Below are 24,200 nucleotides of genomic sequence, written 5' to 3' on the forward strand. Positions count from 1 at the left end.
ATAAATTTATTGCTAAGTGTTTTACTGTATTTGATGCTATTGTGAGTGGAATAATTATCTTAATTTCTCTTTCTGATAGTTTGTTGTAAGTGTACAGAAACACAACTGATTCTTTTATGTTGATTTTGTATCGTGAACTCTGCTGAATTCATTTATTAGTTCTAACAGTTTTGAAGTGGAGTCTAGGTTTTTCTATATATAGTAATTTGTACAAATAAAGACAGTTGCTTCTACCTTTCCAGCTTGGATGCCTTTTATTTCTTTTTCTTGTCTGGCTAGGACTTCCAGTACTATGTTGAATAAAAGTGGTGAGAGTAGGCATTCTTGTCTTGTTCTTGATTGTAGAGGAAGAGCTCTCAGCTTTCCACCATTGAGTATGATGTTAGTTGTGGGCTTGTCATATTCTACCTTTATTATGTTGAGATATACTTCCTCTATACTCAGTTTGTTGAGAGTTTTTATCATAAATGGATGTTGAATTTTGTCAAATGTTTTTTCTACATCTAATGAGAAGATCATGTGATTATTGTCCTTCATTTCTTTAAGGCGCTATGTCACATTGATTTCCAGATACGGAAATCATCCTTGCATGCTGGAATAAATCCCACTTGATCATGGTATATGATATTTTTAATGTACTGTTGAATTCTGTTTGTTAATGTTTGTGGAGGAAGTTTGCATCTACATTTATCAGGGATACTGGCTTCTAATTTTCTTTTCATACAGTATCCTTATCTAGCTTTGGTAACAGGGTAATCTTGGCTTCATAAAATGAGTTTAAGTGTTCTCTTCTGTTTTTTTGAAAGAGATTGAAGATTGATATCAATTCTTTAAATGTTTGTAAAATTCACCCTTTAAGCCATCTGGTTCTGGAATTTACTTTGTTGGGAGGTTTTGTTTACTGATTTAATCTCCTTACTAGTAATTATTCTGTTCTGATTTTCTGTTTATTCATGATTCAGTCTGTGTAGGCTGTATATTTCTAAGATTTATTCATTTCTTCTAAGTTGTCGAATTTTTTGGCATGTAATTGTTTATAGTCTCTTGTGATTCTTTGTATTTGTGTGGTATAAGTTGTAGTATCTCCTATTTCATTTATAATTTAATTTATTTGAGCCCCCTTCTCTCTTTCTTGGTAAAATTTGTCTGTTTTGTTTATCTTTTCAATAAAACCCAACTCTTAGTCTTTTTGATCTTTGTGTTGTGTTTTTGTCTCTAATTTATTTCTGCTCTGATCTTTGTTATTTCCTTCCAACTACTGACTTTGGGCTTAGTTTGTTTTTCTCTTCCTAGTTCCTTGGAGTGTAAGGCTAACTTGTTTGAAATCTTTCTTTTTCTTAATGTAGGCGTTTATCACTACAGACTTCCTTCTTAGAACTGTTTTTGCTGCATCACTTAAGTTTTGGTATGCTGTATTTCTATTTTCAGTTGTCTCAATGTATTTTTTTTATTTCCTCTTTCACCTATTGGTTGATCAATAGTATGTTGTTTAATCTCCACATATGTGTAAATTTTCCTGTTTTCTTCTTATAATTGATTTTTAATCTTGTTTTAGTAGTTAATTGGTTTCTTAGGAAAGAAGAATTCAAGTTTCTTTTTTTCCTTTAGGTATATACCTCCTGACAAGAGAGAAGAAAATGACCAATCAACCCACAAGTGGATGGTGTATGTCCGAGGGTCTCGTAGAGAACCCAGCATTAATCATTTTGTTAAGAAAGTCTGGTTCTTTCTTCATCCCAGCTATAAACCAAATGACCTCGTGGAAGTTAGGTAAGCACACTTGAGTTATTAAACCTGAGAAGTACAGATTTATTGGAGTGGAAGAAAAGTGATTCAACTTGAGGACACTCCCTTGAAATTCTTGTATTATTAATAATTTACTCAGCTTTGGCTTTTAGTCACAATATAGGTTTAGCTCTAGTTCCATCTTGCAGATTTCTGTCTCACTAAACAGGCACCGTCTCCTCCTGTCAGGTTGTTAGCAGCTGAATTACATTAGCTGATTCTGCTCTCCTCTGGAAATAGCTTAACTTATTTATATAAATACAGATGAATATAAAAATGTTACTGCTTTTTATGATTATCAGGATATAACAGAATTAAATACAGGATTCTAACATTACCAAAATACTTAATGTTGAAAATTCCCCATGATCTCATTCTCTCAGAAGTTACCCTTAGTGATATTTTAACTGTGTATCATTAACCTAGTATAGTTGTTGGATTTTATTGTTGTTGGTTTTGTTATTTGACAAAGATGGAATGATAATACATATAGTGTTCTGAAATTTATTTCATTTAGGTGTATTCTTTACATCTTTATGTGATGTTACATATCACATATACATTCATTATATGAATGTATTGTGAAGTGGTTGTCATATTTTATCAGTGGAATCTCCTATAGCCTCAACTCTCTTCAGAACATTCCCTCCATTCCTCATTGTTAAATAAAACATGGCTATCTCCTGGGAACACCTCTTCTCCTGAGAACAACTTTCAAGTGGCAGCTATTTTTTTTTCTCTCACACACTGTGTACCATTGGGTCTAGGCTTGGGGCACATGTCTTTCTTGCTCATATTTGTGGCTTCCAGACCATTTTTTCCCTTCTTCTCCCAAAAAAACTCCTTTGAAGCATTGTAAAACTTTTACACTGATTGATTCTCTCATGTAAACATGGATCTGATGCTAGATGCTGTTGATAATTTTGATTCCTGTACGAGTATTATACTATTTTAATTGTTTTGCTTTATAATGTATTCTGATATCTGGTAGAATATGTTCCCTTGATTATTATTCTACAGTTTTTTCCTTGGCCATTCTTGAGTAAGTATGTTGTTCCAGATTACTTTAGAATCTAAGTATCAAGTTATGGATTGAAATTGCATTGAATTAATGATTAATTTTCACTTTTTTTTAATGATATTAGAGCTTTCTATCCTGTCTACCCAGGAGAATCAATCAATCTAAAAGTTTTCCAATGCAAACAAATTTTTTTTCTTTTACTATTTATAAAACTCCCTTCATTTTCTTGACATATTTCACTGGATAGAACTTCAGAAAAGTGTTGATACTTTGTTTTATAGATTGTAGAGTCTGATAAAGGAGCAATTTCATTCTTAGACTCTTAAACTATAGTGTTGAAAAGTCCTCATCTGTGATTTTGTTTCAGCCTTTACCTAATTCGTGAAACCTTTCAGAAATGCCTGATACAGCTTGTCTAGCCTGACCTAGAATTCCTCTTGTGACCTAGACTTGTTTTCTTTGCCAGGGATCCTATCTTCCTGTTGTCTGTCTTCTTCATTTACACACCTGCATGCATATATGCATATGTACATACACACACACAGTGTGGCTGTCTTTCTAAAGGGCTGCCGTTTATCCTTCAAGACACAACTCAGAGGTTACTTTCTCAATGAATCCTTCTTTGCCCTACTTTCTTAAAGGGATTAAATTATAATAAATGATTGTTTACTGAAATTCTTGGGATAGTAAGAATATTTTGTAGTTTTAAGTTGGCTTATAGAGTAGCAGTATTTTCTGAGTTTAGATACCCTGACTCCAAATTAACCCAGTGTTCTAATACAGATATTTTTTTAGTGAGAGTGTTAGAAAATAGATGAGTTTAAAAAGTACTGTCTATAAAATTGTAAATAATAAAAAGAATATATTTTAATGTCTAGGCCAGCAAGTAATTCCCTTATATAGTTTTTTTTAACAGACGCATACTGTCTTGGACAGTCTTAGGAATAGTTTTTATTTAACATAAAGCATGTGAAGCAGTTAAAAAATGTATAAATCATATTTTTTATTGATGATAAATATCTGAATTGCCACCATGGGATTAAAAATTCATTACATAAAATCCTTAATACTTAATGGTGCAAATCAGTGCCTATTTTATTTCTTAATTCTCATCCTAAGAATTGAAATTTGTAAAATACATTAATTTCCTTTAAATTGTAGAAGAGTATCATGCATTAATATATGAAATTGTATTTGCTGAGAAATCTTTACTAATCTTCAGTTAAAGGTGGCAAATCACACTTATTAGGATTTGTTGTAACAGTCTGAGGAAATCCTAGGAAAAGATTATACTGTATCTGCTCTTCACATTTCTCTTTCATCTTACACATCTGGAGTATCTTCTGTTAATTGGAAATTAACTTTGTTTTGTGAAATTTATGAGGTTTCTTTCACATTAATGAAATAATAAATAACCCTAATAGTTATTTTCTGTCTGGTCCCTGCCACTCTGACAGTATTGTGTAAATTGTCTGTGGTTATACATCTGACCAGTTAGTTTTTCACTGCCTATGAATCATACCATTATGACATACTTTTCCTAAGAGCGTACTTTTCCATACTTTATTAACTACAGGGTTATGATTTTTAAAATAGATACTTGCTTTTGTATGCTTCTAGTATTTAAAACTCCTGGAGAAGTAATCTATTGTGATCAACCACACCTCTGTGTTTTTCTAACAAATAATATATATAAGTCTTTTATTACACATTAATTTACATGTATGTTTCCCTTACTAGATAGAGAACTTCTTGGTGTTTGGGACCTTTTCTTAATTGTCTTTTATGTCCCTAGGGTCTAGCATGGTGCCTAGCATATAGTAAATGCTCTTTTTATGTTGAGTGAATTCTGAATTTATGATGCAGGCTCTTCCATTTGTAGGTGACTGTTTGTTTGGAAATTTTTAGTTATCCTGAGCAGAGACCTTTCATATTCTTTGTGACACCACACAGAATTATTATAATCCCTTTCCTGTGTAGCTGTTGTTCAGATATTTTAAAAGCAATTGTTGGGTCTCTTTCAATCTCTTCCCAGCCAAATATCCACATTTGCTTCATTTGTCACTCATATAACTTTGTGTTCCTATGCCATTCAGGTTATATTTTCTGACGCACTCCAGTTTGTCTGTATTCTTAAAATATTCTTCTTAGAACTGAATTTTAAACTTCAGGTGTGCAACCAAAATAAAATAGGACAGAACATTAACATGTATCCTAGATTTAATTATAACTCGGCTTTTTACAAGCCTTTTAAGATGTTTCTTGCATCAGGTATCTAAAGTAATGTGATGAGTAGGCGAGATCTTCTGCAACTACCTTGAAACTTGGGGTTAATCTTACCTCTGGACCAAAGCGTGTGTGTATGTACTTCATGCAGTCTGTATCTTCTCACCACAGCACATTATGAAGAACATGGATAGATTCTGCTCCCAAAGACCATCTGTTTTACTTTGGGCTCAGTTGCTATGACCATCCTCAGCCAACTTCCTAAAAGCTATGATTATATACTTCACTTTTAGGTGCAAGACAGTTACTAAATGTATGCTAGGTTCAGGACCTATACAGGGATTGTAAAGATGGAGAACACATGGTTCCTGTGTTAGCAGACTATTCCTGCCCTTGGTGCATGAGAGACTAGACTGGGCCGGGCCCTCAAGAGAACACACTAATGAGCCTCATCACAATGTTCATATCTCATTAAAATAAGCATGGCCCTGGAGCCTGTTTTGTGAGTTTAAATCTCTGCTTCACTTGCTGCATGACCTTGGGCAGGTTAGTTATTCAGTCTCTGTGTCTCAGATGTTTCATAGTGTGATTATAAAGATTAGATAAAATAATAGATGTAAAGGGCTTAGAACAGTGGTTGGATCATAGTAAACAATATAAGTGTTTGCTTCTGCTGCTGTTATACGGAACAGAATGTGTTCGCCCTGAAAGGAAAAAAACTTAATGGAATGTTTCAGGTTTTTTTGGAAGTCATGTGGAGGAAGAATTTATTTGTGATTCCAGAAAACATACTAGAACTAACATGCAGGAGAAAGATGAAATTTTTTATAACAGAGCTGTTCAGAAGTGTAATAGAGAATCTCATTAAGTAGTGAGTTCTGGGTCACTAGAAGTGATCCTAAAAGACTGGTTGGCCATTTTAATTAATTAGTTGGGTGAGGAGTTGTACTCCATTCTGTATTTCCAGTGAAGCCATTTTTTTTAGCCCTGTATTCTGTGTTTTCCTTCTTGGTCATCAATACTTTCTACCTTCTATGAGGTATCAGAAATATAGATGTGAGTTCAGGGGAGGCAGTCCTTTTTTGTGTGAAATACATATATTTTTTGAAGTATAATGTTTCCATAGCTGATGTCTTGCCTGTTGGTAGGTCTTGGATTGCTTTTCTGCTTCCAAAAGTATGGTTAGGGAGGAATTTCTAATTAAAAATGGTCTTCCTTTTTCCTGGCCTTTGTGCTTATCTGCCTGTGTGTCTTCCCTGACAGCAGTCCTTCCTGTCCATTCACCAGAGATTAGCCTATATTTAGACTATGTACGTAAATTGAGGAGCTCAGCTAATTTACTATATCCGTTGTAAGAGAAATTCAGCATATAAACAATGTGATTGACGACAAATATTGCAGAATGAATTTAGGCTACCCACTTAGCTTTACTGTATTTTAAATGACTAAATTTGTCATCAAAAGAATTTCCTTTAATTATTCTTCTTAAGTCCACTGTGTCTTTAGTCCCCACTGTGTCTCTGGCTTTGGACCCCTTTTCAAACTGCTGTCTCAAGTTGACCTTCTCATTTGACGACAAGCCTGTCTGTCTGTCTGAATCTATACCGATTTCATGGCTACTTTTCTTACTAACTCAGCTCGTGTTCGGCTGGTTTCTTCCATCCAGGGTACTCTAGTTTGCTTTGCTTTCTTTCTTCTCTGGTTTATGGTACAGCTGTTGCTTTCCTACTTTGCAGGCTGCTCTCATACTCAGAGCTTTTTCCTGTCCTGGTAGCCTTGGCTTTGTGCCTGGCAGTTTACATGCGTTGCTAGACTCCTCTCAGGTTGTGTTCTTGGACTCTGCCCTTACTGAATTCATGTCTACTTAGTTTTCTGAAGGCACATGCCACTGAAAGTTCCCTTCTCCCTGCAGTCTTGGCATCCTGTCTTGTTATACTGATTCCAAGCCAGTGATTCATTTTCATTTTAAAACATGCTCTTTCCCCCCATTAACTTAAATCATATGATTTTTGAATATATGAAGGTCTCAATTAAAGTTGTAAACTTTTTCTTATGGAAAATTCTAGACATATACAAAGTAGAGTATATTGAACCTTCATGTACCCAATGCCAATTATCAACAGCTCACCAGTCTTTCTCATCAATATTCCTTTTTTCTTCCCGTCACGAATTAAATTTTGACTGAAAATTCTCTAGTCCATTTAGCATTCACAAACATTCTTTTATTCACTAAAATTATATAAAGTCATACATAATTTTAAAAGTCTTCTTAACAGGTAGTTTCAAATTAATTATCACTTTCAGATAGAGCATTCATGATTTGTTTTGTTTTTCCCAGAGTGAAGACTAAATGTGTCTAAAATAGGGAACATTTACCTCACAGCCTATGTCTGTCATGGATTTTTGTCAAGGATTTTTGCTCTAATGTTGTGACATCCATCAAATCATCTTAGTTCCCTGTCTGTGGAAATAATGACATTGGATTATATGGTATACTTCTCTTAGCTCTAAGTATTCAGTAGTTGAAAATTTAATGTAGGTTTGAGTTGCAATTTTTCTTTTATAGTTTAGCATTTTAGCAATATTCAGCATACTGTTTTAGCATCAAATGAGGAAATCTAAATGATTATCAGGAGGATGTGAATTTCTAACTCATCCATTATGACGAAACTTTTCTAGAATAAGAGGGTGAACGTGGACTAACATGTTAAATCTGCTTTTCTCTAGAGAGCCTCCTTTTCACCTGACCAGAAGAGGCTGGGGTGAGTTTCCTGTCAGAGTTCAAGTTCACTTTAAGGACGGCCAGAACAAGAGGATAGATATCATACATAATCTGAAGGTATTGTAACCAAACATTGCTCCCCAGAAGTGAAGTCTGTCTTTTCACCTGGTACTTGAAGCAGTAGGTTAGGCCTTCTAAGAGAAGAGACCAAGGATAGTGGAAGCAGGATAAATCTTTTTGAGTGTGTTTTGCTTACTGCCTCAACACTCCTTTGTCCTCTGAAAGCTGGGGTAAGGGTCACTTTACAGCAGAATAGAAATTCTTCAGAAAGAGAAATTGGTCACATATAATTGGAAGACCTGAGTCTCTAATCAGAGTGTACTGTTACTAGGTTACCTGGTGCTAAGTGACTGAAATCTTTTTTTTTACATTTTACTTTTTCTGTAAAATGAGGCACAAATAATAAGCCTTGTCTGTTTATTTCATAAGAATAAAGAATATGTGTATCTCCTAGGGATAAAGATAAACATGAACATGTTTTAGAAGATACAAAGTACAATGCAAGGTTGTAATACTTCTGATTTGTATTGTAAAAAATCTTTCACTGATATATCTCCATTATATATTATGTAACCATTATAAATTATATTTTACAAAATATTTTCTATAAATGGGGAAAAACTACCATTATAGTAAGTGAGAAGCACAAGGTATAAAACTATATGTATGGAATGAGATTAGCCGTGATTTTAAATAGGTGGGAAAAACACAAAAGAAATATACTAAAATGTTGGAGTAATTGAAGTAATGACATTATGGGGCAATTTCTCTTGCCCTTTTTTCCTATGGGTTTTTTTCCTTCAATTTTATATAATAAGCATTTGATTTTTATAGTTGGAAGACAAACCATTTTTTTATATTTCCTGTACGCCCTCTCTGTAGTAGTCTTGTGTACATTTTCTCTATATAAGATAAAGATACAATCCTAGTATTGAACTTCTCCCAAAGCACACTTACTTTGTGGCTTACCACATTGTTTCTTCCCATTAATTGCTCTCGAATGAATCTGAGTACATTTGCAGAATTCCTTTTTCTTTCCTTGTGTTCTGTGAGTGCACTCTTTGGCCATAAGGCATGCTGAGATTTGCCCTCCATTGGTGGTAGATAGCACTGCTTAGCTTCATGTTTAAGTTTTTTTTTAAACGTTACTGTAAAACAAGGTTGCTTTATAACCTCAGAAAAGAACTGACACCAAGTAAAGAACATACAGCCCCTTTGTTCAGAGGGGCAGAATATGTTCCCACTTACTGAGAAGAAGGTCTAAAATAGTTTTGCTTTCCCTTTAACTTATTTTAAGCTGCATATACCATCTTACATCACACTGGGCTGAACCCTAAACCCTAAAATAAAGGAAATTACTTACATAGTTTTTATATGTAGTGTATTGTCCTTATCACTTAGAGTCCTTGGTAAATGACTGAGACACAGCTTTAAAATGACAGTATTTATTTCTTACCAGGTTTTCCTTAATTTTTCTATTTATTATGTGTTGATTGGCCTTGAGAACTTAAACACCTCTATTGTGACCATTGATTTTTATTTATACTGGAGTATTGTTTTTCTGTTTCTACAGTAACTCTCAGAACCATCTTTGATTCTTCCCTCTGGGTTCTAAATATTTGTTCAATTGCAGACCATTTCTCTTTCTTCATAATTTTTCTTATATTCTACCCTTCGCCCTTCCCACTCTTGCTAGGCTGTTATTCTGCTCTGTCTCCTGTTTAGTTTCTTTAATTCCAGTCTGTCTCCTTTCCCAGTCCACTCTGTACACCACCATAAGATTAGTCTTCCTGAAACAGAACCATTACGCTATTACTCTCTGAGAAGCTTTGATTGAAAGGTATTCAAATTCAAACTCCCCTGCCTGCTATTTAGGGCTCTTCACATTTTGACTCAACATACTTCCCCCAGATTATCCCAGGCTAATTCCCTTATGAACATCCTGCTCCAGCCAGGTCAGTTTCTTCTGTCCCAGAAATGCCTTGGGCCTTCTCTTGAGTTTTCTGTCATGCTCTTCCCTCCTCACATGCCTGTGTGAATTCTTCCCATTCTTCAGGTTTCTTTGTGACTTTTTCTGACCATTAAAGTCCATAGCTATCTCTCTGTATTCTGAAATTCTGTAGTACATAACAGTCTGCATTTGATACTGTAATAGTTACATTAAATACTAAATACTCCAAATGTAAAGAGTTATGTACAATTTAAAGTTCTCAGGATATATGAAATTCCCATATCCCGCATCCTTGACAGGAAGTAATCTAACCACTCCTCAGCCATCACCACGGAGCACAGTAATTCCCAAAACAACCCATTTATGCATTTAGTAAACAAGCTTTTGGAAGATTCTTTTCATAAATTTACCTAAAACTGCCCCTCCTCGTTTTTTTAACCTTGATCTCAAACTAGTTCAATTTCTGGAGCAGCACAGAACAGGACTTTTGTTTTACAAGAATTCATAAAAATGTTTAATGATAGCCTTCATGTCTCTCCTTAAATCATTACTTCTTCAGGCAAGACCTGTTCTTGTAACATTTGTTGTATGCTGTGCTTTCCGGTACTTCGTCCCATTTTGATAACACTTCTGTTTTATTAATGTGTCTCTTAAAATATAGTCCCAAGAATAAAAGATAGGCCAGTGCAGATTACAGAGAACTTTTCCTGTACTCCAGTGAATATGAAAATGGAGGTAGCCTAAAGTTGCCTGTATCTTTTTAGCAGTCATACTGTTGGCTAAGGTTGAAGTATTAAAACTTCAGATCTCTTCCGTGAAACTACTATAAATCTGCCCTATATTGCCTTTTCTAATAAGAACACTAGATCTCATGACTGAGTTGTCTTCTCTGTGTTGGCTTCTAAGGGACTCAGCCAGACTTGAAATCTACCTCTTGCAAGCCTTTAGAATTTTCTATTTACTAACCTGTCCCTAGCTTTGTATTTTCCCCCTCATTTTTCCTTTGTTTCCTTTCTACCCAACTTTATCATTTTTACCGGTTGATCCTGCAGTATAATGTTTATATTGATATGCTGCCACAAATCCTTTTTTTTAAAAATAAAAGGATATAAATTAAAACATAAGAATAAGAACTTAAACTCTTTGTATACAATTGTAAACTTTTTTGTTTATATTATTAACATTCCCTCAGTTTATACTTCTTTCTCTCCTCTAAAATAAATCATTCAGGATGCTGATATATTGGAAGTAATTAGTATTGCATATATTACCTAAATTTTCATTCCTTTTTCAAAAGTGCTTATATACCCAAAGTATATAATTGTGTCATCACACTGCATGTATATTTTTATAGCCTGTCTTTATAGTAACTACCTTAATGTCTGAAGTTATTTTTATTTATTTTGCTCAGTTTTTTCCCCAGAAAATTGAAGGTTTTTATTGAAGTGAAGAATTGATAGTTTACATTATAAAAAAGTAGATCCTCTGATATGAAGACTTGTAGTGAGAGGAGTTTTAGGTAAGATTGTATCCTAAACTCTATAAGTAAGCATAGTGAAACTTAATGCTCTTCCTTTTGTCTTTCAATAGCTGGACAGAACTTATACTGGCTTGCAGACACTTGGAGCAGAGACGGTAGGTTTTTTTCCCTGCAGTATTTGGGAACAAATAGAATGAAAATTGATCTTCATTTTTAAGTAGGAAAAAGATGTGTGCCAAATTAAAAACAAAAGTTTATTTCCCTCCTTTTTGTTTTGTTTTTTTTTGAATTGTGATAAAATACACAAAGTTTACTATTTTAACCATTTTTAAGTGTTAAGTGGTATTAAATATATTCACATTTTTGTACAGCTGTCACTACCATACATCTCCAAAAGAACTCTTTTTGTCCTTGAAAACTGAAACTATACCCATTTACAGTAACTCACTGTCTCCCCTCAGCCCCTGGCAACCATCCTCTACTTTCTGTCTCTATGAATTTAACTACTCCAGCTACCATATAAGTGGAATTGTACAATGTTCTTTTTTTGTGACTGGCGTATTTCACTTAGCATAATGTTCTCAAGGTTCATCCATGTTTTAGCATGCATCAGAATGTCCCTACTTCTAAGGAACATTTTGTTGTATGTTTACACCACACTTTGTTCATCTACTTATCTGTCACTGAGCACTTGAGTTGCTTACATCTTTTGACTATTGTGAATAAAGCTGCTAAGAATGTGCCTCTTTCTGTTTGAATCCCTGCTTCCGTTTTTTGGGGTGTATACCCAGAAGTGAAATTGCTAGATCATACGGTAATTGTATTTTTCATTTTTTGAGGCAGTGCCATACTGTTTTCCACAGCAGCTGCACCATTTTACATTCTCACCAACAGTGCACAAGGGTTCTCATTTCTCCACATCTTTGTCAGCACTTGTTATTTTCTATTTTTTTGATAGTAGACATCTTGATGGGTGTCAGGTGGTATTTCATTGTGGGTTGGTTGGTTGGTTGTTTGTTTTAATGAGAGTACTGCAGATTGATCCTTGGACCTGGTGCATGCTAAGCATACACTCTACCGTTGAGCTATACCTATCCCCCTCATAGGGGTTTTAATATGCATTTCCCTAATGATTATTGATATTGAGCATCTTTTCATTTGTTTATTGGCTATTTGTGTATCTTCTTTGAGAAATGTGTATTCACATCTTTTTCTTTTAAATTGAGTTATTTGGTTTTTTTGCTGTTGGTTTTTAGTTCTCTCTATATTTTTTTGTATTAATCCCTTATCAGATACATGATTTGCTGGTATTTTCTCACATTCTGTGGGTTGCCTTTTCACTCTGTTGTGTCCTTTGATGCACATAAGTTTTATATTTTGATATAGTTCAGTTTATCTGTTTTTAGTTTTGTTATCTGTGCTTTTTGTGTCATATCCAAGAAATCATTGCCAAATTCAGTGTTATGATGCTTTGCCCGCATATTTTCTTCTAAGCGTTGTGTTGTTTTAGGTCTTATGTTTAGGTCTTTGATCCATTTTGAGTTAATTTTTATATATGGTGTAAGATAAAGGTCTACCTTCATTCTAATGCATGTGGATCTCTAGTTTTCCCACCACCATTCGTTGAAAAGACTGTCCTTTTCCTGTTCAGTAGTCTTGGCGCCCTTGCTAAAGTAATTTGATTATATATGTGAGGGTGTATTCTATTCTAGTAGTGTAACGTGTGTCTTTGTGCCAGTACCACACTGTTTTGATTACTGTGCCTCGCAATAATAAATCTAAAGTCAGGCAATATGAGGGCTTTAGCTTTATATTCCCACCTCATACTCTCCCCCTTCCTTTTTGGTATTCATGATATAGCAGCAGTAGCCATTATAATTAGAATTAGCTGGTTAAACCTTACTCTGTTTAGGGAAATATGCTGTGTTGTGTTGGAAGATGTTTATTGAGCTTGTAGTCCATACTCTGCACTGGTCCAGATACTGGGAATACAAAAATGAGCAAATGAGAGTAGCTACTACTCTAAAAGAGTTATATTCTTGGTTATGTTGGAACAGGGAGAAGATATACAGTAAACATAAAAGCAAATAAGATAATCGCACTTACAAATAAGTAGTGAGTAGCTGGGGAACAAAGGGGCTGCTTTAGCTAGATTGGTTGGGGCAGGCCTCTCTGAGAAGGTGACATTTGATTGAGACCTAATAGTGAGAAAGAGGCAGTCATGCAAAGAATGGGGAGAAGAGTGTTCTAAGGTGTAGAAACAGTAAATGGAAGTGCCCCAATTTTTTCATTGGTTTCATTGAGTTATCTATTAAGCCAGACTCGATTATAGTCTGGGATAAGTCCTACAGTTCTTGAGATTGAAATTGCCTTTGAATTATGAATAGAAATCACTTATCACATCTCTTAGAGTACCATGTTTTTAGATAGGTTTGGGACTTCCTGTGGCATTGATGATGGATTCATGAGCCCAATTGTTGCCCAATTGTGCAGGTAGTGGATGTTGAGCTCCATCGGCATTCTCTCGGAGAAGACTCCGTTTATCCTCAGTCCTCCGAGTCAGACATCTCGGATGCCCCGCCATCTTTGCCTTTGACCATTCCAGCCCCCGTGAAAGCTTCCTCACCAATAAAGCAGTCACATGAGCCAGTACCTGATACCTCTGTGGAGAAAGGTAATACATTTTTCCTTGTATGGAAATGCGTTTTACCTTGTATGGGGGAGTCATTCTGGGGCATCCCTATCTCTCATCTGATACTGAATTGCTGTCTTCAGAGACTTGAGTGTGTGGAAAATAAATTTTCCATAAGGCATGCTGCCTCTGCCACATAGTCATATTCTGAAAACAGACAAATCCTTACTCAGAAATTTTTTCTTCATAAAGTTGTATTGACATTTCATAGAACACAAAACTCACATTAAAAGCATTAAAATTTTTTAATTATTTTTTAAAAATGTGGAACACTCCATGAATTTGTGTGTCATCCTTGTGCAGGGGCTATGCTAATCTTCTCTGTATTGTTCCAATTTTAGTGTATATGCTGCCAAAGTGAACACAAATGCATTAAATTTTTATTCTTTAATGATTATAATGGTGTTTTATAATATGTTATGGCAAGACTTTTCTGGTATAGTCCTTAATTGTGTAAATGAGAAGCTTGAATATTAAGTATTCTTATTTAAAATACAATATAAGATTTATCATCAACAAATATATTTTGGCTGGCATTTCTTTCATTTAATAAGTATGTAAGTGTATAATTAAGTATTCACTTACACAACATACACACGTATGCTATAAAATTGATTCTAAATGGTATGTTTAAGCCTACGTTTTAATGTGATGTTTGTGTTTTAGTTCCTTTTTTAAAAATCTCTACTTTATTCCTCTTTAAGTTTCAGTTACATCTGAAATCATTTAGTAAAATAGACCTTTTTATGGGCATTTAATAAAATAGACATCATTAGATTAAGTGATTGCCTTCTTTTGAGTTCTTCCTCTTCTCTAAGTTAAACAGTTTTTCAATTCATATATTAAAAAAAAAGAACAAAATGAACTTGTGTAAATTTTATATTATATGTTGTTTATGGTTAATAGGTCTTCTAATTTTTTGAAAGAAGTGTTTTACAAGGCTGCTGTGTATCAATTTTCAGGTTGTATTCCATGCATGAGGCAGCCATTTCCTCTGTAGGATCTCATGATTACTGTTCCATCAGCGCTACTGGGAAGTAGGGGGCAGAGTCCTTCTCTGGACCACAGAGCTCTCTCTGAGTCATCCTTTCTCTTTCTCCTTTTTCCTCTCTCTCCCTCCCTCTTCCTCCCCCTCCTCTCCCAACCCACATACCCTCATAGGCTTACACCGTGCCCAGAGGAATACTCTGCTCTCTCTTCTGCTTGTTTCTGCCAGAATACTTTGTCTCTGTCCTTAAATACCAACCTTTTGCCTTCTCCACAAAACTCCCAAAGTAAGAAAAATTCCCTTTCCCCAAGAGTGACAGAGAAACAGTGAGGCTTACCAGACATAATGAGCCGTACAACACGGGATACTGGATGCAGCAACTTGTGTGGACTTGCGACTATAGCTCTACTGTAACTGCCCTCTAACCCTGCTACTGCATCTGGAATCCTAACTATGGCATAGGCTTGGGAGAGACAGGATAAGGGGATGAATCTCAGGAAGAATTGACAGTAAGTTTGTGCACCCATCCAGCAGAATTGAAACTCAGGATAGAAGTATTACATTGAATTATAGAAAATGAAAGTTTAGTATATACCTAAGTGTGTAGAGTGAGGCATATTTGCTGTACAATCAAAAATATTTTTCTCACTTAAAAAAATTAAGGTAAAATTTAGAAATAGTGGCATTCATCCTTTGAGTACACAGTTCTGCAAGTTTTGGCAAAAATTTAGTCTTGCAGTCATCACCACAATCATGACATGGAACTGTTCTCTCACTCCCCCAAGTTCCCCAGTGTTGTTTTGTTGTCAGCCCTTCTCCCCAGGAAATCAGTGATCAGTTTTTCTCCCCATAGTTTTGGCTTTTTAAGAATGTCACATAAATGAAATAAAAACTATTGAAGCCTGTTGAGTATAGCTTCTTCACTTGGAATGATGCATTTGGGATTCACCTGTGTTGTTGCATATGTTGATAGTTTGTTTCTTTTTATTACTGGGTAGAATTTGTTTGTATGTAAGGAGCACGGTTATTTCGTTTTTGGTGACTGCAAATAAGGCTGCCATGAACATTTACATTAAAAAAAAAAAAAGGAAAGCATTTTAGTGAACCATGAGTCTAGGCATGATATTTACGTTTCACCAAATATATAAAGTTTTATTAAATACCAGTCGATTGTATTTATTTTAGTATTGGTAGATGGTTTAAATAGTTGTTAAAATGATAAGAGACTTTTATTATTTCATTCTTTTCCAACAGTGGGGTAAAGTTTTATTATTTCAGAGTGACTGATGACTTACCGTTTGTCTGTTTTACTTCAAGCAGAATTCCCAGCCAGTGCTGAAGCTGAGAGACACACTACATTTTATTCTTTGCCATCTTCATTGGAACGAACACCTACCAAAATGACAGCCTCCCAGAAGGTTACCTTTTGTTCTCATGGCAATTCAGCTTTTCAGCCAATAGCGTCAAGCTGCAAAATTGTGCCACAAAGCCAGATTCCTAATCCCGAGTCACCTGGAAAATCCTTCCAGCCTATCACTATGAGCTGCAAGATTGTTTCAGGTATACATAATGTATGTGAGGTTGGTAGTGTAAAAATTGTCAGAATGACAAAGTATTGTGGCTTGCTTGCTTGCTTTTTTTTTTTTTTTAAACAAAAGCAGGATTTTTGGTTAACAAGCAAGCTAATCACTACTGAGTATTAGCAAAGAAAAGCTATCCAAAAACAAAAGTCATTTATGTGGAAACAATTTTGGAATGAGGAAAGAAATTAAATTCAAAGCAGTCAAATTTTCATCTAGAATCAGCACAGGTAAAATGTTTGTTAGGACGTATGGTTGAAACTAAAGTAGGAATTAAGTTTTGGGGTTATATATGGAAACCAGAATGACCAGTGATAGAAAAAAATTAGAGGCCTTTTGGTTTGGGATTGAAATGTCTTTTATAATCTCTAATCACACTAGAAATGTACTCAATCCTGTGATCAGTACACAGTTCTGAAGGTTCATTTTCACTGAGGTTGAATTGTCCATTGGTTCACAACAGTTTCACATTTATGTTAGATGAACTTCTAGTAAAAATATGCTTTATAGTTTTGGCTCAGAAAAGACATGAGAGTCAATAGAAATATTTAGACCATGAGAGGCTTCTCTATAATACTTAAATGAAGAGTGGGGAAGGAGAGTCTTCAGTGTTAAAAATAGCTAGCCAGAAATGTGATCCAAGTTCTTGAAATTGTTGAAAGTTAAAGAGTGTATAATTTTACCTACCAGTTAGAAGCTTTTTGGAACCTGCTGCTTCAGAGGTTGAATAGGCTGAACATATAAAGTAGTTTGAAGTTTTGAGAAATTTGTGGGTGACAAGGTTGATCAGTAACAGTTGAGGATGTTTAGTGGTGCATTGGTAACCTTTGAGAGTATTCTCTGGAAACATGAATCTCTGGATTGTGGCTGTCACATGGTATTGAGAGAGACTTTTGTTTTAGGTGGCTGAATTTCATATTTTCCTAATGAAAATTCATTGCCACTCAAGCCTCCTGGTTCCTAAGTCTAGCTGTTCACTTGTAATGATTTCCTCCCTAACTTAAGTGTCTTCGAGTATAACCAGTATTGTAACAACCAGCCCAAGTTGTTATTATCTGGGGATTCAGCAGTTCCACACTTACATAAAGCACGGCTTTTTGAACTTAAGCCTGCAGGAGGATCTTGTTAAAATACTGATTTATATTCAGTAGATCTGGGGTAGGATCTCAGAATCTGTTTCTGGCAAGCTCCGTGCTGCTGCAGCTGGTGGTCCTTGGATAAGGATGTAGAGAGTGAAATTTATTAATACCTGGCTTCAGCTGCTGCTGCTGCTCTCAGTGCCTGAAACGTACAGTCCCATTCTGTCTTCCCAGTATGTTACCTTTGTCCCAGTGGCCCTGCCTCACTTCCATTTTCTTTAGCATCCTCTTATATGGGTTGAATACATATTTTGTTTAGCTTATTTTTTCTCTTTTCTCTCTTTTTTTTATTAATAAAGGTTCCCCTATATCAACCCCAAGTCCATCACCATTGCCTCGAACCCCAACCTCCACTCCAGTCCATGTGAAGCAAGGCACCTCCAGTTCTGTTATTAATAATCCTTATGTTATCGTGGACAAGCCAGGGCAAGTTATTGGAGCCACCACTCCTACTGCAGGTGTGTGTTTGAACAGTATTCGTGCAATCCCAAAGATCTGATCTTTTTTGAAGATGAAATCCTAGCGTGACTTAGTGGCCATATAGTGGGAGAATGAACTCTTCAGCCATGAACAAGAGGAGGGAGTATGTAAGAGTAACTCCAGTGCTGTTTTTCTAAGGGAAGATTTACTTTTTATAAGTTATATTTTTAGGAATTTACCCAAGTTTTCCTTTTTAATTTCTAAAGATTAAAAGTGAGCCATAATTAATTTTCTTTAAAAAAAGTTGATTTTATTCTCATTTGAAGAGCATGTTTTTTGGACAACATGGCTATGAACTTTTCCAAATTAAGCTTTAGAACAGGAATAGCTTTGTGAGCCATAGCTGTTTCTTTCCAGTGAAATAAAAAAATGATCTCTACTTTTCTGTGAATGAGATAAAATTTGAGTGTGGGAGGGAAACTGAACCTCTGCAGTTATTAACAACAACAACAAAACTCTAGTAGTAAGAATAAGAAGTCTTTGGATTCAGCGTGTGTATCATCATAACCTCTTATAAACATAGAGTGCTTTTCAGATTTTTTTGAAGTACTTTCACTAACATTATTTTTATTTATTCCCTTCAATTAAACTGTTTAAACACATGCTCCTAAATCTAAGGTTTCCTATAGCTTTCACTTCTAATTAAGAGAAAGAGTGAAAAAAGAAATGATGATAAAGTAATGAGACTGATTTTTTTAACTTTATTTGTTTTTAACATACATTAATGTATGTTGAGCCTTTTCAAGCAGTTTTTTGGAAAAGTTATGTCCTTTAACAATGATTATAATTGTGGAACCCCCTTAAAAAATGCTGCTTTTAGAGATTCCCTTTTGAATACAATTAAGGATGCCAAGTAGGTGTCTTTTGAGGATGTTTAATTTTAGGAATCAGCCGATAGTCTTTGCAGGCAAGTTTGGTAGATGGAGTTAGTGACCAAGTATCATTTTTGATCTTGACCAAGTATCATTTTTGATCTTGACTTACTGTTGACTGCAGATAATGTGACTTACTTTCATCCTAAAGGCAGTTTTACAGGTGAAGTATAAAATGTTTGATGTTGGCAGCATTTTAGAATAGGTTTAATCTTCTAGTGAAACTACTTTGAAGGAGCTAGCATTCACTTGAATTCATACACTTTGGCCATTGTTAGAGAACCAGCACCATTATGTTACAGGATCTCCTTTTATTTAAGTACAGAATATATAATGTCTACTTACTCATTCTTCTATACTTCATTACTAGCTTCTTGTCCCTTTTTAGGTTGGTGAAGGTCAGCTTCATAGAATGAATCCTTACATGTTTTTTTCTTTTCTTTTTTTTTTTAAATTTGATTTTATTAAAGTATAGCTGATTTGCAATGTTGTATTAGTTTCTGGTGTACAGCAATGTGATTTAGTTACACATATATATATTCCTTTTCATATTCTTTTCCATTATGATTTACTATAGGATATTGAATGTAGTTCCCTATGCTATACACTAGGACCTTGTTGTTTATTTATTTTCAATAGTTTGTATCTGCAAATCCCAAACTCACAATTTATCCCTCCCCCACTTCCTTTCCCTTTGGTAACCATAAGTTTGTTTTCTATGTCTGAGATTCTGTTTCTGTTTTATAAGTTCATTTGTATCATATCTTAGATTCCACATGTAAGTGACATCATATGATATTTGCGTTTCCTCTATAATAATTTCATGGCTGTGAGTTTTCAAATCCTTCAAAATGAGAAATTGTGGGGAGAAGGGGAGGGTGGAGGAAAATGGCTTTAAAATTCCATTTTGTAAATTTTACTTTGTTTGTACTTTAACTTTAAATCTACCTTGCTTACTAGGAAGTCCTACCAGCAAGCTGTCTACTGCCTCTCAGGCCTCCCAAGGAACAGGTTCCCCAGTTCCTAAAATTCATGGAAGTAGTTTTGTGACATCTGCTGTCAAGGTAACTCTTAATTGCACTTTTGCTAGTTTCTAAAGATGGTTCATTTAAGTTCAGCCAGAATTTGTAAGTTGATAATGGAGATTTCATAAAGTACAATCTTCAAGCTAATAAAGATCATGTACTCCAAACTCCCCTACCTTACCCTTGATCTTTTCCTCATGTAGAAGATGTTTCTCAACAGTCAGTCATTCAGTATCTATTTGAAAACTATGATTTTTTTTTGGACAGTTTTGTTATAAATTTTTCTTTATAAAGTAATAATTCTTATCGTTGCACAATGTTCCCCCCCCCACCTTTTTCAGGTAAGCAGTCCTTTTGAAATGTACAGCTCCAAATGTGATTTGACTTGTTCAGATCAGAGTGCTAGATATCTGTTCACTGTTTGGCAAAAAGACAGTCACTGCCTGTTGGGTTAGTTATTCAGCTTATTTGTCATTGTCTTGGCTGCCTTAAGGCTAGAGCCTCTGAGGTAGAAACTCCTATTTGAGAATTCTTAGAATTCAGAGATCATCTTTTACATAACTAGTGCTAACACAGCATTTCTTATACTTAGGCACTTAATGGTGATGTTATTAAATAGTTTCCTGGTCCAAGGAGAGGTTTTTCTCTAAATTCAATGTCATCTGTGAGCACTGTGTTACGTGAATGCCTGAACTGTAAGAATTTCCTTGAAGGTCTTAATTGTCTACCCATGTGTTTTTCATGTTTGCTGATGATCTTTTCGTTACAAAGTTAAGCAGTGTTCCTAACTTTGTTTCTTGCCCGTAACATGTATTTTTGGAAAATTGCCTCTGAGACTGACATTTTGTATGTGAGAATTAGAGACAGATGACAATAATTTTGAATTTTGACCTTTGTTGTCTTTCCTTTTGCTAATTGTTCTTTTTGTTGTGTGATTTTTAAAATTCTTACTGAAAAATTTCCCTCTGTGTCCTGGGTATTTATCTGGAGTAATGGTAAATGAAGTTATGAGTACTGTTAAAAAGGTGTATATACTGAAACACCGTAAATACCTTTTTACGTTCATTTATTTATTTAGCGCCTAGACCCTAGGGATAGAAAAGAAATAGAATACAGTACCTGTCCTTTAGTAGCATCTGGCAGGGGAACCAGACATGAAACCAACAAGTCAACCAGGTATTAGAGGTAATATGATAGTAGTCTTTGCAGCATATTGTGGGGCACAAATGAGTGGGTTCTTTTCAAGTTATAACCTTTCTTTGAATTGGTTTCTAAAATAATATGAAAATGCAGGTGTAAGGACTTGGAAGATCCCAAAGAGTTTTGGCTGTTTGTTTTGCTTTTTGTTTTTTATTTTTTTGGTTATGTATGTTGCTAGAGAATGTCACAGGTTTGTATTAAATGTAAGTGACTAGAGTGTCTGAAATCACTCACTTTATCCTAATTGTACAATCTGTATTTTTACAAACACAGCAGGAGGATTCTTTATTTGCATCTATGCCACCTCTTTGCCCAATTGGGAGTCACCCTAAAGTTCAAAGCCCCAAACCTATAACTGGAGGACTCGGAGCTTTCACAAAAGTGAGTATTTATGAGAGGATTATTCCACAAGTCAGTATGGTCCTGTTATATCATCTTTTTTGTGGAGTGTTGGAGTTCCTTGATGCTACCCCACAACATGGAACTTTTTAGTATGTCTCATTTCTAAGACCACATCCTACTTCTGAGACATGCTTCCATTATTTTAGTGGTGTTCACAGGGCAGCTGTTGGAGTCCAGCAAGAAGGGAGCTTCACAGAGCACAGTGTGTTTCTCTCTGCTACCATTTTGCCACCAATGTCTAAAACAAATCACAAGGTTGAGTTTGCAGATACACAAGTTCACATCCCACTTTTTGTCCCTTTAATAGCTGTTGTGGGCTGTAGTTAAGCAGTATTTTTATCCTTCTCCTGGAGTCATTCTAATAAGCCAGTCTTCATTAATTCATTAATTCCTGTGAACAGAATAGATCCAGATGTTAGTAGCATGTTTCATGGATGTTTATTCAGTGTCATTATCGTGTTTGTTGCAAGGTAATCATCAAACAGGAACCTGGCGAAGCTTCTCATGTGCCCACAACAGGAGCCACCAGCCAGTCACCACTCCCTCAATATGTGACTGTGAAAGGGGGTCACATGATAGCTGTGTCCCCTCAAAAACAGGTCCTGACTGCTGGAGAAGGGACTGCCCAGTCACCGAAGATTCAGCCTTCCAAGGTTTGTGTTGGGTAGGGATGGGGAGATCAACATGTCAATGAAAATTGTTTGCCTAAATAATTGACAAGTACTGAAAAGATTGAGTTGCTGATCCCAGGAAAACCTGTGGGTGACAGCCCCTTTGGAAAAGTAACTCAGATTATGTTAGACCCCTCTGCTCTTCCAGTAGTCACTGATGAACAAGGGCATGTTTTGCAGAGGGGCCAGGGACATTCACAGAGGCAAAGGGACGCTATGTTATCTGCCTGGCAGGGAAGGTGATTGACATCATGGACAGTACTTTCCACTTGATTCAAGTCTGAAATGGGTAACTGACAGGACCGAGGTCCACTGTTTTACTTGTTTATTTCTGATAGGCGAGTGCTGTGGTTTGCACCTCTGATGTCCAGGCTGTGTTTAATGGTTCTTGGCTCTTTAGAGAGTTTTATATTTTTTTTATAATTTGGAGGTGTGAGGAATTTATGTGTTGGGAGAACTATAAAATATCGGTCCATGTTTTCCTGCAACCATTGTGCTTAGGAGTGCCTAAGTATGTCATGCTCTTATTTATATAGTGTTTCTAATCCTCGAACAACTTTGCAAGGTAGATATTTTCACCACTTTATGAATGATGAACCTGTGGCTCTGAGAGGTTAAGCAACTTCCCTGAGAGCCTCTAGCTAATAAATGACAGAATTTGAGTACAGGTCTACCGGCTCCAAAACTCCCCATTCCAGAGCTGTTAAAATTTGTGAGCCATTGTCTGTAACCTAAGCATGCTTTAAGAACATCCAGAGTTAAACTATCTCAATTTTAGGGCAGATACATTCTAAAGCTATTAAGAATATTATGTGAAGTACTTGTTTTTTAACTTTAAAATACAAAAGGTTTTAGATAGTTTGGTTACATATAGCTACATATAGACTGAGATAAAAACTCATAGGGTTATAGGCAGTTCTAAAATCTGTAAGAGTTCACTAACTGCTTCCCAAAACTTACCTGGTCATCTGATGATTAAAAATATATAGATGCTGGGGCCCCCATCTCAGACTTATTGAATCAAAATCTTCTTGGGGGTCCTTCTTGGGGAATCTGGATTTTTAACAAGCTCTCCTACTGACATATGGTTAGGCAAATTTAGGAACATTAGAACTATAGCATTAAATTTGACTTTGAGACTTCCATAGCCAGAATCACTAAGACAGCTACTCCTGGTGCTGTCTCTCTCTCTCTCTCTCTCTCTCTCTCTCTCTCTCTCTCTCTCTCTCTCTCTCTCTCTCTCTTTAACCTCAGGGATGAGCATTTTGTCGAAGTTCTTTCATGAATCAGTTATTGTCATCTGGACTTTGTACTCAGACACATCCTGTATATGTTCTTCAAAATCTATTTTGCTTCACCTAGAAATACGTGGTATTACTCATTTAGGTCTTTGAATCAACAGAGCACTGCTATTTATGCTCAGAAGCTCTGATAAGTTGTCACTTGTGCCACTTTGCATTTTGCAAATCCACTCACGCAGCAATGCTGAACAGCTGTATTGGCTTTCTTGTCACACTGCCACCCACCTAATGGCAGTGTAGTACCAAGAGAAAATAGGTTTGTGCTTGAATGCCCTGAATAAAGTGTAAGAAAAGCTACAGAAGAGTGTGAAAAAATTACAGAGAAGCAACAGAGCAGGAGAAAAGGCATGTTTATCCAGCAGATTTAGTACATGCTCTGGACCTGAGATAAGGAGCTGTCTGCAAGCACAGACCGTCCCTAGTTATTTTGAGGTGCACTCTGAGAAACTGCCAGAAGACAGAAGGGCGAGCAGAATGGTACTGTTTAACTTCCATGCAACTTTGGCACAATAGAAACACGGCTTATCTTTTTCATGACAGTAGACAGAGGTTCTGGTTTTGACGTGAAAAGAGACAACTGAGGGATTGGTGGGTTGATGTGGGAG

The 24,200-nt window shown here is 35.6% G+C and overlaps 1 protein-coding gene and 1 non-coding gene across 4 annotated transcripts in view; one reads left to right on the forward strand and one right to left on the reverse strand.

Moving 5' to 3' along the window:
• The window catches only part of YEATS2 (YEATS domain containing 2), a 92,187-nt gene that overhangs the window by 31,415 nt on the left and 36,572 nt on the right, over positions 1-24,200 (forward strand). For 2 of the 3 annotated variants that reach the window (XM_072961975.1, XM_072961983.1), the window contains exons 7-15: positions 1,609-1,770; positions 7,760-7,871; positions 11,356-11,400; positions 13,739-13,919; positions 16,243-16,485; positions 17,944-18,102; positions 19,957-20,060; positions 21,495-21,602; positions 22,094-22,276. In XM_072961975.1, coding sequence (XP_072818076.1) covers positions 1,609-1,770; positions 7,760-7,871; positions 11,356-11,400; positions 13,739-13,919; positions 16,243-16,485; positions 17,944-18,102; positions 19,957-20,060; positions 21,495-21,602; positions 22,094-22,276 — 1,297 coding nt within the window. The remainder of the gene's footprint in view (positions 1-1,608; positions 1,771-7,759; positions 7,872-11,355; positions 11,401-13,738; positions 13,920-16,242; positions 16,486-17,943; positions 18,103-19,956; positions 20,061-21,494; positions 21,603-22,093; positions 22,277-24,200) is intronic. The other variant, XM_072961992.1, reaches the window with a different exon arrangement.
• On the reverse strand, positions 14,196-14,302 carry LOC116282918 (U6 spliceosomal RNA). The gene has a single exon (XR_004192460.1). It is a non-coding gene; the product is annotated as a U6 spliceosomal RNA (small nuclear RNA).

This window comes from Vicugna pacos, chromosome 1, assembly GCF_048564905.1.
Source record: "Vicugna pacos chromosome 1, VicPac4, whole genome shotgun sequence".
NCBI classification, from domain to species: domain Eukaryota; kingdom Metazoa; phylum Chordata; class Mammalia; order Artiodactyla; family Camelidae; genus Vicugna; species Vicugna pacos.